This window comes from Podarcis pityusensis (genome assembly GCF_964106645.2).
Source record: "Podarcis pityusensis genome assembly, chromosome: 6".
In the NCBI taxonomy this organism is placed as follows: domain Eukaryota; kingdom Metazoa; phylum Chordata; class Lepidosauria; order Squamata; family Lacertidae; genus Podarcis; species Podarcis pityusensis.
The window spans coordinates 83400158-83418934 of NC_138030.1; the positions used below are offsets into that span (position 1 = coordinate 83400158).

Here is an 18777-nt window from a genome sequence, read left to right on the forward strand (position 1 = left end):
TTCAATAGTCCCAAGAAGGCCTGAAGTTCAGTCTTGCTCTTGGGCGCTGGGGCATCACAAATGGCCCGTACCTTGTCCCCAGTCGGGTGGACCCCTTCTGCGTCCACCATAAATCCCAGAAAGTCCACCTGAGGCACTCCTAGTAGACATTTTTCCCGCTTCACCTTGAGACCCGCCGTCTGGAAACGGTGCAGAACGGTGCGGAGGCGGTCCTCAAACTCCTCTGGTGTGGGGCCGGCAATCAACACATCATCGAAGAAGGGGGTGACGCCAGGAATCCCTTTAAGGAGAGAGTCCATTATATTCTGGAATATGCCTGGTGCCACGCTGACACCGAATTGCAGCCGCTTTACCCTGAACGCTCCTCTGTGCGTCACAATCGTCTGTGCCTCTGCTGTGGCCTCATCTACTGGCAGCTGTTGATATGCTTGGGCCAAGTCCAGCTTGCCAAAAATTTTCGACCCAGCCAGGGTGGCAAGGACATGGCTGACCACTGGCACTGGGTATGCGTGGGCCGTGAGGGCCTTGTTTATGGTACATTTGTAGTCTGCGCAGATGCGGACCGAACCATTAGGCTTGACGGGTGTGACGATTGGGGTTTCCCAGGGAGCATTAGGCACCGGCTCCAGCACTCCTTGCTCTACGAGTCGGTCCAATTCCTCGTCTATACGGGGTTTCAAGGCGAACGGGACCCGGCGGGCCTTGAGCCTGACCGGTCGTACTGCGGGGTCAAGCTGTAGCGCAATGGGGGGGCCCGTATACTGTCCCAATTTCCCATCGAAAACCCCTGGAAATTCCTTGCATATGGCGTCCACGTCCACTTGTAAGCTAGTGTGGTTCACCCCGGTGACAGCTAGCCCCAGTGGTCCAAACCATGCCAATCCCAGTAAGCTAATGTAGGGGCCCTTGACCACAAGCAAGTCCAGTTGCCGCGTCCGCCCTCGGTATTGCACCCTGAAGGTCCCCACCCCCATTGTGGGGACCTTACGTTTCTGGAAGTCCCGGAGGGTGAATGGGGCCGGCCTGAGTTTGGGACCCCCAGTGGGACACAGTTTCCTTAAGGTCCTTGCCGAGATTATGGATAGAGTTGAACCCGTGTCAAGCTCCATGCGGCATGGGGCCCCCTCTATCTGTACCTCTACATAAATTTTCTCTACGTTGGGGTGGGGCAACTGGTATACCTGGAAGTCCGTGAGCTCCGTCGAGTTGCCTTGGTGCGTTGGGCCCCGGGACCTGGGGCTCTTGGATTGGTCATCTGATGCCTGGTGTCGGGTGGGCCGAGCCCGACACACCCGGGCGATGTGTCCCGATTTTCTGCACTGCCTGCACTCTGCGTTGCGGAAACGGCAGGTCCTCCTCTCGTGACTCTCCCCGCAGCTTGCGCAGTTCCCTCCTTCTCGTCGAGGCAGCTGTGGTCTGTGCGCTGCTTGAGTGCGCTGCTGTACTCGGTGCACCTCCTCCCTGTCGGATCCTGAGTCGTCGGTGAGGTCTTCATGGTGGACCCTCGGTTGGGATGGCAGGCTCGGCCGTGCCTCTTGGGTCGACCTCTCGGCAGCTTCTGTTGCCAGGGCCTCCTCCAGAGCGACCTGGAACGTTAGGTCCTTCTTAGCGTAGAGGCGTCGTTGCAGCTTCTCATCCTTCAGGCCACCGACGAGGCGGTCACGAAGCATGTTCTCCAGCTCTGAGAAGTTGCAGAACCGGGCGGCTTGGCGGAGAGAGGTCACAAACCCAGTTATGGTTTCCCCAGGGGCTTGCCGCTTTGCGTAGAAGGCATTTCGACGAGCCACCACTGAGGGCTGCGGCGAAAAGTGCCCCTTCAGCTGTTCCATTATTGTTTTGTATGGAACAGTAGCGACGTCTTCAGGCGCAAGGAGAGCCCGGGCGATTTCAAACGTCTCCTCTCCGCAGACGCTGAAGAATATCGCCCTCTTCTTGGCGTCTTCTTCGTCGGTGACCCCTTTGGCTTCTAGGAGGAAGGTGAAATGGGAGGCGTACGCTTCCCAGTCTCCAGATGCTGGGTTGAATGGCGAGAAGCTGCTGTTGGCTGCCATTCTGAGTTCCTTGTGCCCCGGAGCTGAAGCCTGGATACACGGTGCGAGGCAGCGGTGCGGCAGTTGGCGGTGCTGCGGTGCTGTGTGTGGCAGTCAGCTCAGCGGGATCCCACCTTCGTCGCCAGTGAAATATACTCAGAGTCGCAAAGTGATTTCATGCTCTTTATTCAGCTCATAGTGGTGAGGAGGAATGAATAATTGTCCCCTCACAGTATCTGCTTTATATACATTATTTACACAATGGGCTGCACATGATTGGCTAATTCTGGAATTCTACTGTAAGCCAATCAGGTTGTGGATTCACTTCTATCTGGAGCAGGATTGGGTGGTTCCTGCCAACCAATCATACTGCTGCATTGTTCTAGGACCAATCAGACTGCTGCATTCTGAATCCTATTGTTCTAGGACCAATCAGACTGCTGCCTTTTGGATCCTATTGTTCTAGGACCAATCAGACTGCTACAGTTTGGATCCTATTCAACTCAGTACATAACATATACATATGACTGTATTTCATCTGATCCATCTAGTGCAGTTATTAAGTTTGCAGATGATACTGCCATAATGGGTCGAATTACAGGTGGAGATGAATCAGCGTACAGGGGGGAGGTTCAAAAAGTATCTACATGGTGCCTAGAGAATAACTTGCACCTAAATATTAGCAAGACAAAGGAGGTGGTGTTGGACTTTCGGAGGAAGAGAGGGGAACTAGCCCCATTGTATTTCGGGGCTGGGTTGTGTGGAAAGAGTCTCTTCCTTTAAATTCCTGGGAGTTTACTTTAGTGAAGACCTCACTTGGAAAAACAATACAACTATCTTCAATTTTACTGATCAGATGCAGAAACCGTCGTGTTTACAAAAAACATTTAGTTTACAAAAGTGGCACTTTCCCATTCCAATGACTTTATGACTAAGTTGCTTCTACCTTTTCTGCAGATGATAGATCAGGGATTAATCCTGCAAGACGGCTCCTATTTCCGAGATCTCTGGAACATCCTGGACTTCATTGTGGTGGTCGGAGCCCTGATGGCCTTTGCCTTGGCGTAAGTGCCTGCACTTCTAGAGCTTTCCCTGTTAGCGTTCAGACTGTCACCTTTCCAATAGCTCTTGCGCAGTCCAGGGCTGTGCTGCCAGTGAAACTCTGGCTCAGACACTCCCCAGGTTGGTATCTATGCTCTGTCAATCCAGTGAATGCCTTTGCCTCTGTCACCTGCTTGAGATTTATTTGTGAGATGGGGGGTGTTTGCAATGATGCAAGGACATTGCAGGAAGGCGGGAGGGGAGGAAATGACAAACAAAAAATGCAATCTGGAAAGTGAAGGGCTGCCCCCGGCTGCCCCCAGATTGTTGTGGTTTCGCCCCTAGAACATGTGCAATAGGAATAAAGAAATGAGCAGCCAGACATACATAAGCTGGGCCTCATGTTCATGCAATCCCATGACTGCAATCATGGAGCAGGAAAGCTAACATCCCTCACCCCCTTCCATTCTCTCAGTCATCTATCCATCTATCCATACATCCCCTACCCAACCCAACTCATGAATCAGCTTGGCATTCACCCTACAACACAAGAAAGCTATCCCTTCTAAGAGTGCCCAGTTGACATATATATTGCACTTTCAAATTTGGAAATATATTCCATTGATTCAATATCAACATGTTTATGATTTTGGCTTCATTGGCCAAGCAGGTAAGACTCCGTCCTGAAAACCCTACAAGTACTTTTTTATTTATTCAGCCGGTTCTTTTTCTTGGGGCACATGTACACGACAAACTTAAAACTACATGTTACATAGAATCGTAGAGTCAGAAGCGACCACGGGGGTCATCTAGTCCCCTGTAATCTTTTTGCCCAGCGTGGGGCTCAAACCCACAACCCTGAGATTAAGTGTCTCGCGCTCCACCAACTGAGCTAAGGAAGAACCCCAAAGGAATGGAGCTTTCTGAGAGCTCTGAGTCCTGCATTAGGATCCCTACCTGGCCCTCTAGAAACACAGCACTTTGGATAACTTGGTTGAAAACAAGCTAGTTTGGGTCTGTAGTGAGGACACATATCTTCATTCCACTGTATATGTAACAAAACACTAGGGTGTTGGGTTGCTTTGGTTTGGTTTGTAAAGAATAGCCATTTCAGGAAAGGGCAATTTGGAGCATAGCAGCAGTGCTGAAGCCCTTAGGCCCACATTCTCCTTCTCCAAATTCTCCTCCTCACCCCGCAGTCCCTTTTCTGTCCATTATGAGCAATGCAATGCTATGTTTGGTCCATGCTGCCAGTGCCTGCAGTCTGAACCACTGGTTGATCAGGGCACTTACTACTGGGCTTCCTTGTATTCCGGTTGCATCAGCTTGCCCAAAATCATCCTCCATCTGGAAACATACAAAGCGCCATTGCATATCTATCCCTTAGGGCTCATGATTAGTGTTTTGTGTTTTTGCTAATTAGCTGCCAGGCAGCTGCTTTGAAGATCAGGGAGCTGCAGCCAGCCAGCCAGCCAGCCAGCCCTTATGAGTCTAACTGTATGATACATGTGTTTGCAAGTGTATGTTTGATGTGTTCACTCTTCACATTTTTAGGTGTGCTCTTAATTCTAGGGAGGGAAAGTAATGTTGGCAAATGGAATCAAGGCAAGGGGGGAAAAGGGAGGGTTCTGGGATGGCAGAAGGAGTGGAATGTCAGGATAGCAAGGCTGGGAGATGGGATTTTTCCTCTTTTCAGATGCAAATCTTCTTCCAACAGTCTCCTCCTTGTTCCTTTGCTCTCTGGTGATGGCCCATTTCCTGATCTTTTCTGTTTTCTTTCCATCTGTCTATCGATCTGGCTTTTGACTGTACATCCTGGCCCTTACAGGAATGCTTTGGGGTAATTATACTTTTTGTTTCTCTTTGGGGGAATACGGCGTGAGGGAAACATGACTTGAATGGAAGAACCTGGTTTGCTTATGTCTGTTATGTTGCTATCCATTCACATAGACTTGTTTTTCATTCGAGAAAAGTGCTTTGTGCAGTCAGGGCTATCAGAAAGTGCTTTGTAACTGCCCTTCAGACTTATTCAGAGAACTCATTATAGGGCAGGCTCTGATTCCGATTCATGCTTTCTGGGGACCACATATGAAATATGATGCTTTCTGTGCCAAAAACAAAACAAAACCCACACTTCCATTACGTGGACAGGCGGAGTCCCCAGATCCCGAGCGGTCCCCCCCGTTATGTGGAATAACGACTCAAGACAACGTGCTATGGGATTAAATTGGCCACAACTTTATTAAATTTCAAATGTGGGTAGACCTTGGCTCAGGCATTGGGCGTTCTCCGTCCCCGGTCCCCAGCCGGGGACCTAGGGAGCATCAGGGTTATCCAGTGTTTGTGTGGGGGATGGGCCGGCTCTGGAGAACATATGTTCAAGCAGAGATAGCCGCCCCCGTTACGCCGCCGCCGCAGGGGAGAGCAATGATGACCTTTCAGCGTACAGTCAAAGCCTCCCTTCAGAAACCCCTTTAACGGGGAACCCTGGTATCGCCGCCACAAAGAGGAAGATGGAGGACTAAAGGATTCCGCCCAAGGCCTGATACCGCCAAAGTTGTGACGTTTTGCTACGGGAAAGGCGAAACCTGCCAATGCAGGGAAATTCCTTTCCGGCCCTTTAACAGCGACCTTAACGTAGCAGCGCCCGCATACCTGTGAAGAAAAGTTAACCTGCAAAACCTGTGAAGGAAAGTTAACCTGCAAAATAAGACATTAACTGAGGGTGGGTAGAGTGGGAGAAGCTCTGGAGCCAAGTGAGGATTCCCAGGTAAGATCCTCCCTCTATTGTGTGGGCAGGTAATCCCTCCCCTACCTGGCCTGGTCTCCTTGGCAACGCTTCCCCCGGGTGGGATTGGACAACTGACTGAGGTAGGCGGAGACCTCCAGGTATCCCACCTGAGGGAAGGCAAAGCCAAGCCTATGCTGATGGAGCTGCTGCAGATCCAGGGGCTGCGTGCATCCACGCAAAGGGCGCCCCCCGTTTTAAGCGGGGAGCGGTCATTAACACTCGAGAATTGTTCAGCCAATATCAGCCTTGTAACAGCATCTTACTTCAAGTAGTCCTTGTAAAAGATTTTTAAATGTCCAACTCCTGCAATTTTTCACAAACCTTCATACCCAGAATTTTCAAAGCCACCGTACTGAGATATGCAGGTAACTATTAGTCTCAAAGATGCTTGGGAAAGGAGGAACCAGATGAGGAATGACTTTGTGTCTGTGCTGCAGATGCTAAAGGATCTTTGAATCATTATTTACTAGCATGACCATTGGATAAAAGGATCAGCTTGAAGGTAGACTGGTTGATAGACTCCTTTCAGGAACGGCACTTTGGCCTTTATGGAAGAAAACATATTCTTGTAATTATTGGGAGCAGTTATTGTGTTTGCATATAATATGACAGCTTTTGCCCACCTGGTTAGTAATTTTAGAGCCAAAGTTCTGAAAATTAACAGTGTTTTTTTGTCAACACTATGGCATACCCTGTGACATTTCTCCAGTGAAAATAGGGACATCCCATTCCCTAATGATAATTTTACTATTTATACCCCACACATCTTGCTGGGTTGCCCCAGCCACTCTGGGCAGCTTCCAACATACATAAAAACAGGCACATATGGTGGGAATGTCCCAAAATCCAACTCTTCTGGAATCAATCATACAAGAAATATGCAAAATAACTGAACAAGTATTAGAAGTCACCCCAGAACTGGCCCTACTAAACGTCTTCCAAGATAATAATGCCCACTCACATCATAAAGAGCTCATAATCCACCTAGTCTCAGCAGGCAGAAACATCATAGCCAGACACTGGAGAGACTTGTCAGGAGTAAGCATGGACCAATGGTATCAAAGAGTATGGGAAACAGCCTTATTAGAAAAACTGACCAATAAACTGAAACTGGCATGGGGACAAATAGAAGAAGACGCCTTCACCGTGGGATGGCTCCCCTTTATCACATACACAGCCCAACAAGACAAGAACAAGAATCCTCCAACAGCATATGAATTAATCTGGCTAACCTGATCTAAAAACACACACACATACATACCCCCCTCACATACAAAACAAATCTCACTACAGCCAACCAAAGACAACCAGCCACACCCTAGGCCACCCCCAACCCCTCTCACCACCAAGGAAATACAACAAGTGAATAGTAAGAGAACCCACACAAGTAATGCTGATATAAAACCACACACATACACTAAGTAGAAGAATAGATGCATAACCACCTGACCCCACCCCAGTCACCATTCCCTCTCCCCCTCTTGTCTCTTCCTAATAGTTTAAACCAGAGGTAGTCAACCTTTTTATACCTACCGCCCACTAATGCATCTTTCTTGATGGTAAAATTTCCTTACCACCCACCAGTGCTCGATGGAAGGAGGATTCAGCTTGTGCCATAGAACACCCTACCGCCCACCTAGAATCCTGAAACGCCCACTAATGGGCAGTAGGGACCAGGTTGACAAACCCTGGTTTAAGTCAATTCATGAACCAAGAACTTACACATTGGCCACCAACAATGAAACATGTTGTAGATATTTTTCCACATTTATTATGCTGTTTTTGTGATACACAAATGACATGAGAAACCTTGGTATACTTATTTGTGTAACATTATTCTTGTTTATAAAACCCAATAAAAAACAAAATACCGTATTTTTCGCTCCATAAGACGCGCCTGACAATAAGACGCACCTAGTTTTTAGAGGAGGAAAACAAGAAAAAAAAATATTCTGCACAGAGCGTGTAAGCAGCTCTCGCTTTTCTTGCTTTAAAGCAAGCAAAGCGAGAGACGCTTACATGGCTTCTGTCCTGCTTTGCACAGCTCTCACTTTGCTTGCCCATCCCTCCTAAAGTGATGTGACGCCGGAGCAAGAGGAGGAGGAGACACCGGGACAGGTGCTTTGCTGGGGTGGATGGGAGTCATGGCTCCTGTCCGTCCCTCCTCCTGCCTCGCTGTAAAGCCAGCAGAGCAAGAGCCTCTGACACGCTCTCCACAGCTCTTGAGAGCTGCACAGAGCATGTCAGCGGCTATTGCTCTGCTTGCTTTACAGCGAGCGACGGACAGGACCCATGGCTCCGGCTGCGGAGGCATCCCTCAGCTCGCGACTGTAGCAGCAGCCAAGGGATCCCTTCTGCCGTCCAGTGCATTCGCTCCATAAGACACACAGATGTTTCCCCTTACTTTTCAGGAGGAAAAAAGTGCATCTTATGGAGCAAAAAATACGGTACATAAAGACATAATAAAACATTACATACTTTTTTTAAAAAAGCATTTCCTACACAGGATTTCCTTCAGGGGGCTCGGGGGTCGCATAACTTAGTGCCCTCCAACATTTCTCCAATGAAAATAGGGACATCCTAAGGAAAAGTGGGAAATTTGGGGATGAAATCAGAAACCGGGACATCCCTGGAAAATAGGGACACTTGGAGGGCCTGATACAGAGAGATCCAATATTGGTCCTGTCGTGTAGCACAGGGTTGGAGAACCTTTGGCCCTGCAGATGGTGCTGAATGACAGTGCTCCCCATCCCTGGCCATTAGATTAGACCCTGCTTGCTGGAGAGCCACAGGTTCCCCGCCTTTGCTATAGCATTTGGTTAGGCCTTCATTATGTGTCTGCTTCAGGCCGCAGAGTTTGGGTACTGTTAATGGACAGCAAATTGTCAGTTGTTTTATGCGTTGCTTTCAAATTATTGGTTTGTTGCAGTGGGTGGGACGGCAATTGGATTTAACACCACAGCCAGTCATTCCCGCTCTATTTCCGTACACAGAAACCAGCACACATCCAAAACAAATGGAAGGCAATTATTTTCTCTTTTATCTTGCTCCTTTTTGTGAACGGAACGGAGGCGACTGGAAGTTGTAAGCCAGAGTAACTCTGTGAGCTGAAACCCAGGGGAGGAGACCTCCCTGCCCCCAGGAGTTTTGAACTCCGCAAAATCTAGAGCAAAGATGACACCTTGCTCTTCTTCCCACTCTTCCCGATACCTAAGCTGGGTTTTGAGCTTGTAGCTCATCTTCCGATGTTGTTTAAAAGCCGCCATTAAGAAGACAGATCATTTTTGTTCTCCGTTGCTATAAAGAATAGAGATGAAATTGCAGGGAGGCCTTTTTTAGGTTAAGTATTTGGAGAAACATTGTGAGTCAAGCTAGACAATAAGGCAATTTTTCCACAAAGGCTGCACTGGAAATTCACTGGAAATTTGTAATAGTTGCTTCTCATTTTATAATTTAAAGACACAGGAGCACTCCTGAAAAGCTGTTTCCATATCTGAATACACTTTTGTTTGTTTTTTATTCTATGCGTGCTGTCAAGCTGTCTAGCACGTGCGACTGAAGTTTGCTGGCTTATTGCCCAGAGATGTTGCCTGTTTCTTTAGAAAGCTCACAGTGACAGCAGCTCCTCCTGCCTCAATGTCCGTCTTTCCCTTATGACTGCTGCAGCCAGAAGAACTAGTCTGTTAAAATGGGTGTTTAGGGCTGCCCCCTTGTTTCATCCCACAACAGGCAGCAGAGAAGGTGGATGAAGGGATCCTTGAAAAACTTGGTTGTCCTGGAGCTTATAAAGAGATAAGCGCTATCACTGGCTCCCTGTACGTTTCCGGGCACAATTCAAAGTGTTGGTGCTGACCTTTAAAGTCCTAAACGGCCTCGGTCCTGTAAACCTGAAGGAGCGTCTCCATCCCCATCATCCAGCCCAGACACTGAGGTCCAGCTCCAAGGGCCTTTTGGCGGTTCCCTCACTGCGAGAAGTGAGGTTACAGGGAACCAGGCAGAGGGCCTTCTTGGTAGTGGTGCCCGCCCTGTGGATCACCCTCCCTTCAGATGTGAAGGAAATAAGCAGCTATCTTATCTTTAAAAGACATCTGAAGACAGTCCTGTTTAGGGAAGTTTTTAATGTCTGACGCTGTATTGTTTTTAATATTCGTTTGGAAGCCGCCCAGAGTGGCTGGGGAAACCCAGCCGGATGGGCAGGGTATAAATAATAAAGTATTATTAAAAAGGTAAAGGGACCCCTGACCATTAGGTCCAGTCGTGACTGACTCTGGGGTTGCGGCGCTCATCTGGCTTTATTGGCCGAGGGAGCCGGCGTACAGCTTCCGGGTCATGTGGCCAGCATGACTAAGCTGCTTCTGGCAAACCAGAGTAGTACACGGAAACGTCGTTTAGCTTCCCGCCGGAGTGGTATCTATTGATCTACTTGCACTTTGAGGTGCTTTCGGACTGCTAGGTTAGCAGGAGCTGGGACCGAGCAATGGGAGCTCACCCCGTTGCAGGGATTCGAACCGCCGACCTTCTGATCGGCAAGTCCTAGGCTCTGTGGTTTAACCCACAGCACCACCCGCATCCCATAAAGTATTATTATTAGTAGGGATTAATTACAATATCAGCAAAACCCACTGGCACTTAAAAGTTGTGTGCCTTTAAATCCAAAGGGACTTTTCCAGAGAGCAGGGCAGATTTGCAGGAGTCCTCATGCATTTTTGCATAGGGCAGGGAATAGATGCCCCACCTGTCTTAGGCGTCTTGCCAAAGAATGGTTCACCTCTTTTTATCTGCTCTGTTCAGCATTGAGTGGATGGCTACTGCTTTGATTGGTTTTATTCAGTTGTGCTTCTGTAGTATTTTCCTTTTGCATCAGTATTATGTTCACCGCTTTGGGTACCTCTGGGCCAAAAAGCAGTATATAAATAAACCATAATATAAAACATATCCAGGTCACAGTGTGATCTGGAGAGGAGGCTAAGCAGAAATTTGCACTTTCCTCTGAGACCAATCAATATAGCAGGCTCTGCAATCGAAGCTGCAACCAACTTCAATCAAGAGACGTTATAAGCCAGGCTAAAAATATCGCTGGGGCTGTCTCGCTGTATTATGTAACTACCCCAGTTTAAGTTGATGTGCGGATAGCTCATAACCATAGCGGTTGTGCATTGTATTTCAAAGGACCTAGAGATCTTCCAGTACAGTGGTACCTCAGGTTAAGAACTTAATTCATTCTGGAGGTCCATTCTTAACCTGAAACTATTCTTAACCTGAAGCCCCACTTTAGCAAATGGGGCCTCCCGCTGCCACTGCCAAGCAATTTCTGTTCTCATCCTGAAGCAAAGTTCTTAACCCAAGGTACTATTTCTGGGTTAGCCAAGTCTGTAACCTGAAGCGTCTGTAACCCGAGGTACCACTGTAGATCCCAATCTACCTTCTCCCCACCCCTGTGTAGGAGAATTCTCTAATGATTGTGCCTAGAGAAAAAAGTCTTTGGCCAACAAATCTTTTTACAGAAAAATTACCGTATTTTTCGCTCTAGAAGACGCACCTGACCATAAGACGCAACTAGTTTTAAGAGGGGGGAAACAAGAAAAGCCAGCAAGAGCCGCAGACACTCTCACACGGCGTGGATCTTGCTGGCTTTTCCGGGAGGTGGGAGAAGGGACTGATGGGCTGACCTCTGTCTTTTCTCCCACCTTCCTGAAAAGCCAGAGCAAGCTGCACAGCTATCGCTGAACCCAGCAGAGCAAGAGTGAGAGCTGCGCAGCACCTCTTGGTCTGTTGGCTTCCCAGTGAAGCAGGATGAGGGACAGAAGGGGCTCCGTAAGGGCAGCCTGCATTCACTCCATAAGATGCACACACATTTCCCCTTACTTTTTACTAGGGAAAAAGTGCATCTTATGGAGCAAAAAATACGGTAGTTCTGGAAGAAGGCAGGGAAGGAGAGTTAGGACCTGGTTGTCATCCGGAAAGCAAGTTGTGTGTAAGGTAAATGGTTTTTTTACTCCTGGACAGGTGGTGAAACAGAAAAGTGTCCCACAGATGTGTAGGGAGGCCTTTTCTATTTAGGATCACCTGGAGGTGAGAATTGCCGTGATGAATGCTGGAAAGGATGAAGAATGTGAATGTGGAGGAAGAAAACTGGGGAAAAGTTACAGATGAACCTTGCAAGCCGAGGTCACTTGAGCAGTAAAAGCAGCGGGTGACACCAGGCACTGATAAGTGTAATGCACAATGGGGGTAAAATAGCATTAATTATAATTCTAATTATACATTGTACAGTGCTAGATCTGAAACTAGCTGTTACCACTCAGGAATGCAATCTTAAAAGTACACTGAAAACGCCGGGAGAGCGTATTGCTGCAGTTTAATGTTAATAATCTCTTGATAAAAGCCAGTTCCCTCCTGGCATGGCGCTGATTCCAGGGTAAAGTGCCATTCTGACGGGGCCCTGCCCACGGGGTCGGGATCAATTTAAGCATTCTTCTGCCTAGGGAGGAGCAGCTTGTAGAGAAGCAGCCCCCGAGTGGCTGGGAAGGGTATCTGGAGGGAAGCACTTGAACAAAAGACCCTGGCAAATAATAATGCAAAAATGGCGACACATGCATAGGCAGTATGGTTATTGGTTTCCCACTGTGCTTGCTCAGTATAAGCATTTTCATAACTATTCTTAGGTGATCTTAATTGATTAATGCTGCAATCCTGCACCTACTTACCTACTATTTCAGTTCAACAATTACTTTGATAAAATACATATTTCGTTATGTGCAAATGGCTTTAGATACCTATCAGGTCCATCAATTACCATATAGCATATATTCAACACAAAAAACAGTGACAATTTGTTGTTGACAAAGGACAGCTGGACATATAAAGGGCTGCATGACCTTCAGTAGCTTAGGGCCTCATCAAACCTAAATCCTGCCCTGAACTGAATAGCTATTATTATTATTTAAAATTTGTATGTCACCCTCCATCTGAAGATCGGAGGGCAGTTCACAGCGTAAAAACAGAAAACGAGATCACAAAATACCGTACATAGCAAAACAAAAAACAAACCAATAACCCACCTCCCACAAACTCATTCAAAGGGCAATAGGATGCTTAGGTGGCCAAAGGCCTGGATACAGATAGGATTGTACTGCAAATTACCCGCCTTCAGGCCCGTCTTACCCATTGAGGCTAGTGGCACCAAGTTCTGGAGGGTGCCAGGTGAGAGTTCGGGGATCACTGAACGAGCGCGCTGAGTGCGCCAGGGTGCGTGCAATGCTCCCGCTGAACGTTGGCTCAGTATTTTCCCTTTTAGCCTGCAGTCGCTGAATTCTGCAGGGCGCCAGAAAGCTAAAAGGGAAAAAACTGAGCCGACGCTTTGCGGGAGTGGCGCACACACCCTCGCTCACTCGGCGCAGGCCCGTTTGCTCGGTGTGCTGCCTGCCGTGGCCACCGTGGCACGAAGCGGCCAGCTGAGCCAGGAGGTGCCACATCCAGCCTCCACCTCTTCCGCGCTGGAGAAGCTGCCCTCCAGCCGCTGCCTGCCTCCTCCAGCCCTAAAAAAAAGGTCAACTATGGGAAAGAGGGGGCGCCGGAGGGAACTTTGCACCACGGCGCCAGATATGCTTAAGATGGCCTTGCCTGCCTTTTCACCCAATTGGTCAAATGCATTTAAATATATATAGCCCATTTCCTAAGAATCACAGTGCATGCCTTTTTCAAGATACTGTGCTGGACCCGGGGGGGGGGGGGTACCAAGAGGTGTGGTCAGAGTCCGGTCCTGGGTCGAGGGTCTGGAGACTGTCCACCAAGGGGGAAGCTGGGTTCAAAGCAGGAAGCCGGGCGTGGTCAGGAACTCCAGAAGAACAGGTCTGGGTGCTGGCAGAAACAGGTTTGCAACGACGTTGCTCCTGCAACCTGGGACCGGGCTGACTGGCCTTTATCTTCTCTGAGGCTAGGGGCGGTCCTGGCCCACAGGTGACCCACCTCCCCTGGCCTTAAGGCGAGCACTCCTCCTGTGAGAAACCAGTTCCCTCCGCCTCTCTGCCCTGAGCCTCTGCAGCTCAGGAGAGTCTGGAAGGTTACTGGACCCAGGGGGAGGCTCACCTTCCCCTGACAGGGCTGGGAGAGGAGCACCTGCAGGCAATGGGTCCTCAATCACCTCCGGAGCCAGAGTGGATACATCTGGTGTCTGCTCCTGAGGACCCAGCACAGGTGCAGGCCCTTCAGATTCAAGCCTCTGCCCCGGCTCAGCCGGCCCTGGAGGCGGGGACTCCTGTGCAGGCTGGGATTCCTCTGGTTCAGCCTCTGAATCAGACTCCCAGGCCATCTCAGATACTGTGGGAAGTCCCGTATTTTTCGCTCCATAAGACGCACCTGGCCATAAGACGCACCTAGTTTTTAGAGGAGGAAAGGGGAAAAGCCCCGGTTTTTTTGAGGATCAGCTGAAAGTTGTTGAGCTTACTTTGCAAAGGGAAAAAAATCCTGTTTTTATGGGGTTCAACTCACAGTTCTGCAGCTTCTTTAAGAAAGGTTTCCAGACAGATAATCTAATCAGCCAGTCACATGTCGTTGGGGAAACAAACAGCCTCCGTCTGCAGAACACTCAACAATGGAGGCCTGGGAAAGGGAGCGGAGCCAGAAAGGAAGCCATCGATCGACCACACATTCGCCCCATCAGACGCACAGACATTTCCCCTTACTTTTTAGGAGGAAAAAAGTGTGTCTTATGAAGCGAAAAATACAGTATGTGTGGGCATGCCCAAGGGAGCTTCGGGCGAGAGCTTCTGCAGTGGGCGTCCTCCATCCCACCTGGTGAGCCACCTTTGAAACAGAGCAGCCTTCCCAAGATGCCTTGTGGCATCGTACAGAAGAAGCCTTCTGCTTACAGGAGAAAAGCTCTGAGTGATGTGTGGCAAGAGGTTGGCTGTTTTCCTATCGGTTCTATACATCTTCCTTCAAGAGAATCTGAAGTTCTGATTCTTCTTTTTAAACTCCTCAGTAATGCTGAGTTTTCTTTCAAGATTTTAATTTCTTTTTTTAAAAAAAAGAAAAAGATCTACAGTATTTAATGCATCTGAGTTTTTGAGATTGTTAAGTCCTTGATAATAATGTTATGTTTGATTAAAAAACATGTATCTTACTGGATATTCCCAAGCTAATGCATCCACCTAAAGTAGTTATTTGGATCCCAGTTATTGATAGAATGAATCGTCTACCAGAGAATGGTCTGAAGGCATGAGACTACTATCTTGCTGAAGCCAGGCAGGCCTCTGATAAGTGCCCAGATGGTCACTGCTTATGAAGTGCAAATACACCACCTTGGGTTCCATAATGAAAGAAGGGCAGGATATAAATGCAATAATAAGGAAATAAATTTTGAAAAATACTTTTCAGCCTTCATTATATTAACAACTCAGAACTAAGAAAGCCTCAAAAGTTCCTTTAACTCACACCCTCAGCTATAAAAACTTACTGATTAAATTTCAATCAATCAATCTTTATTACGGTCCAGAGACCCAACAAATCATTACAAAGCAATGCACAATTCAGACAGCCTACCTCCAGGTTAAACAAGCATTTTGTTCAGACTTAAAGATAGGGATTATTGGTTCTTGCAACCACCGATAAAAAATAGTTTATCCATTAATTATGAAAGATCTAAAATTTTAGTATTCGAAAGAAACTTCTCCCGGTCTAAATGGGTGCTGGATGGCCATAACCTTGAACAGATTAAATATGTCATCCAGCAATTAACTACTGAAGGTTTAGGTAATGAATCTCCCAATTAAACAAATTAAAGCTTGCAACCCTACTTTATAAGGGTTTTTTGTTTTGTTTTTTGTATACGAGTATTAATCTTCTTGTCCATACACATGTCTTGTGTTGAGGTCAGGGACTTCTGCAACTTTTCAAGGATACTTGATAGAGGGCTTGGTTCTTTGACGGACCTCATATTCTTTGTTTTATTAGCTCGGAACTAGTTCAAAATACAAAGCTCAGATCTCTTGCATAATTCTCTCTCTCTTTCTCTCTCTAAATTTTAATTTGTCAGCATTATGCTCTGGTTTGCATAGGAGTTGCCTCTCCTGGATATTTTCTTTTTCTGAGCACCCTGAGTCTATTGTATCCCCATCTGGGCATGGTATTGTGTTCTTCCTCTGACTCAACCCTAATCCCTCTCCCTTGCTCCTGCTCAGGGTGAGGGAACTACAACTGTGCATGCTCTGTGGGAGGTGGGAAAAATTGGGCTTACCAGCCTCATATAACCAACTTTGTTAGTTGGTTATTGCATGAAGGAGTTAATACCATAGAGTAAACTGTTCTGCCAGACTTAGCTATGTCACTTCCCCTTTACCATGGGAGGAAACAGGTAATCAAGCCTTTGCCCCCCGCCCGCCCCCCAGTCTACCTGAGAATTCAGCATGTGAGAAGGTCTGATCTGGTTGCTCCAGCTCAGCAGCATGGCTTTCACCAGCCTTTCTCAAGTTCCTATACCAAAAGTTTAGGAACTTTTACCACTAAGCTACATTTTACTGCCTGTGCAACTTTTTTGACTGATGTATGGAAAGGCGCATGAATCTGACCTTTGGAGAATTTGTAAGTAAACCCCTTTTTTAAATTTACCAAACATGTGGTCTTTTCCTATGCTAGGGGAAGAGGGAAACTTTGGAAGGAACTCTTAAAGGGGACAAGTTATAAATTACTTGGATGACGGAAATGAGGGGATGCTCGTCAAATTTGCAGATGACACCAAACCGGGGGGGGGGGGGTGTAGCTAATGCCTCAGGAGACAGAATCAGAATTCAGAATGACCGTAGCATATTGGAGAACTGGGCCCAGGCTAACAAAATGAATTTCAATAGGGACAAATATAAGGTTCTGCCCTTAGTCAGGAAGACCCAGATGCACAAATATAGGATGGGGAACACCTGGCTTATTCGCAGTACATGTGAAAAGGATCTAGGAGTCTTGGTGGACCACAAGCTTAACATGAGTCAACACTGTGATGCAGCAGCAGCAAAAAAAAGCTAATGCTATTCTGGGCTGCATCAACAGAAGTAGAGTTTCCAGATCAAGGGAAGCAATAGTACCACTCTATTCTGCTTTGGTCAGCCCACACCTGGAATACTGTGTCCAATTGTTGACAACCTGGAATGTGTGCAGAGGATGGTGACCAAGATGATCAAGGGTCTGGAAATTAAGCCTTATGAGTGCTTGAAGGAGCTGGGTATGTTTAGCCTGGAAAAGAGGAGCCTGAAAGGAGATGTGATCACCATCTTCAAATACATAAAGGGCTGTCACGAACCAAAGGAGGAGGGAGCATGCTTGTTTTCTCCTGCTCTGGAGGGTAGGACTCGAACCCATGGCTTCAAGTTACGTGAAATGACGAAACATTCGTAAAAACTTTCTGACAGTAAGAGCTGTTCAGCAGTGGAACAGACTCCCACGAGAGGTGCTGGACTCTCCTTCCATGGGGGGTTTTAAGCAGAGCTTGGATGGCCATCTGCCTGGATGCTTTTGCTGAGATTCCTGCATAGCATGGGGTTGGACTAGATAACCCTCAGGGTCCCTTCCAGTCCAAAATTCTATTATTCTCACACATTTGGAAGGGCATAGCTTAACATTTTTGCAGCCTGTATTTCCATGCTTTACTTTGCCGCCTATTCTGTGATTTACAATCTCTCCTGGGGTTCTCTCACCAAAGTATACTTGCCCCAAACTTGGAGCTTGGCATCCAGGAATTCTCTTCCTTTTATATTTTTTCCCCTCAAACCAACAGAAAAATGGGGAAGGGAATGGGCTCAGGTGGGCCCTCTTCTCCTTTGCTTCTGACCGGCGCTGAGTTGGGCAGCTCTCACAAAGCTTGTGTGCACAATGTCACCGTATTTTTTGCTCTATAGGAGGCACCCGACCATAGGACGCACCTTGTTTTAGAGGGGGAGAACAAGAAAAAAAAATTCTCCCCCTCTCTGCTCAGCGCCCCTTCAGCGAAGCGGCAGGAGAAACAGAGCCCCTTCCATTTCTCCTCCCGCTTCGCTGAAGGGGCGCTGCACAGCTCTCCCTCTCTGCTGAAGCCAGGAGAGTCTTGCTCTCCTGGCTTCAGCAAAAGGAACCCGAAGCCTCCGGAGCGCAGCGGGAGCTCCCACTGTGCTCCAGAGGCTTCAGGCGGCTATCCCTGAAGCCTGGAGAGCAAGAGGGGTCAGTGTGCACCAACCCCTCTCGCTCTCCAGGCTTCAGCGAAAGCAACACAAAGCCTCCGGAGCGTGGAGGGAGCGCTCCCTCTGTGCTTCGGAGGCTTTGCGTTGCTATCGCTGAAGCCAAGGAGCCTGCATTCGCTCCATAGGACGCACACACATTTCCCCTTAATTTTTGGAGGGGGGAAAGTGTGCCCTATAGGGCAAAAAATACAGTAGTTGAAGCCATGAAGAGCAAGGGAAAGTTGAGCTGGGGAAGACTGACAACTGCTGCTGCTTCTCCTTTGGATTGAGACTGTGGATGGTGTCTTTGCTGGTTGGCATGAACATCCATGCATATGGGTGGGCTCTGCCAGAAAGACCCAAGTTCATCGTTCTGCCCAGACACTGAGGTCCAGTGCCGAGGGCCTTCTGGCGGTTGCCTCACTGCGAGAGAAGCCAAGTTACAGGGAACCAGGCAGAGGGCCTTCTCGGTAGTGGTACCTGCCCTGTGGAACACCCTCCCACCAGATGTCAAAGAGAAGAACAACTACCAGACTTTTAGAAGACATCTGAAGGCCGCCCTCTTTAGGGAAGCTTTTAATGTTTAACAGACCACTGTATTTTAATACTCTGTTGGAAGCCTCCAAGAGTAGCTGGGGAAACCCAGCCAGATGGGCAGGGTATAAATAATAAATTCTATTCTATTCTATTCCTGCCTCCACTGGCGACTGGTGAACCAGGATGGCACCTCATA

At 48.0% G+C, this 18777-nt stretch overlaps 1 protein-coding gene across 1 annotated transcript in view; it reads left to right on the top strand.

Annotated features, from left to right (window-relative positions):
* The window catches only part of CACNA1E (calcium voltage-gated channel subunit alpha1 E), a 434559-nt gene that overhangs the window by 347320 nt on the left and 68462 nt on the right, over window positions 1-18777 (top strand). The window contains exon 24 of the mRNA XM_081010251.1: window positions 2922-3094. Coding sequence (XP_080866377.1) covers window positions 2922-3094 — 173 coding nt within the window. The remainder of the gene's footprint in view (window positions 1-2921; window positions 3095-18777) is intronic.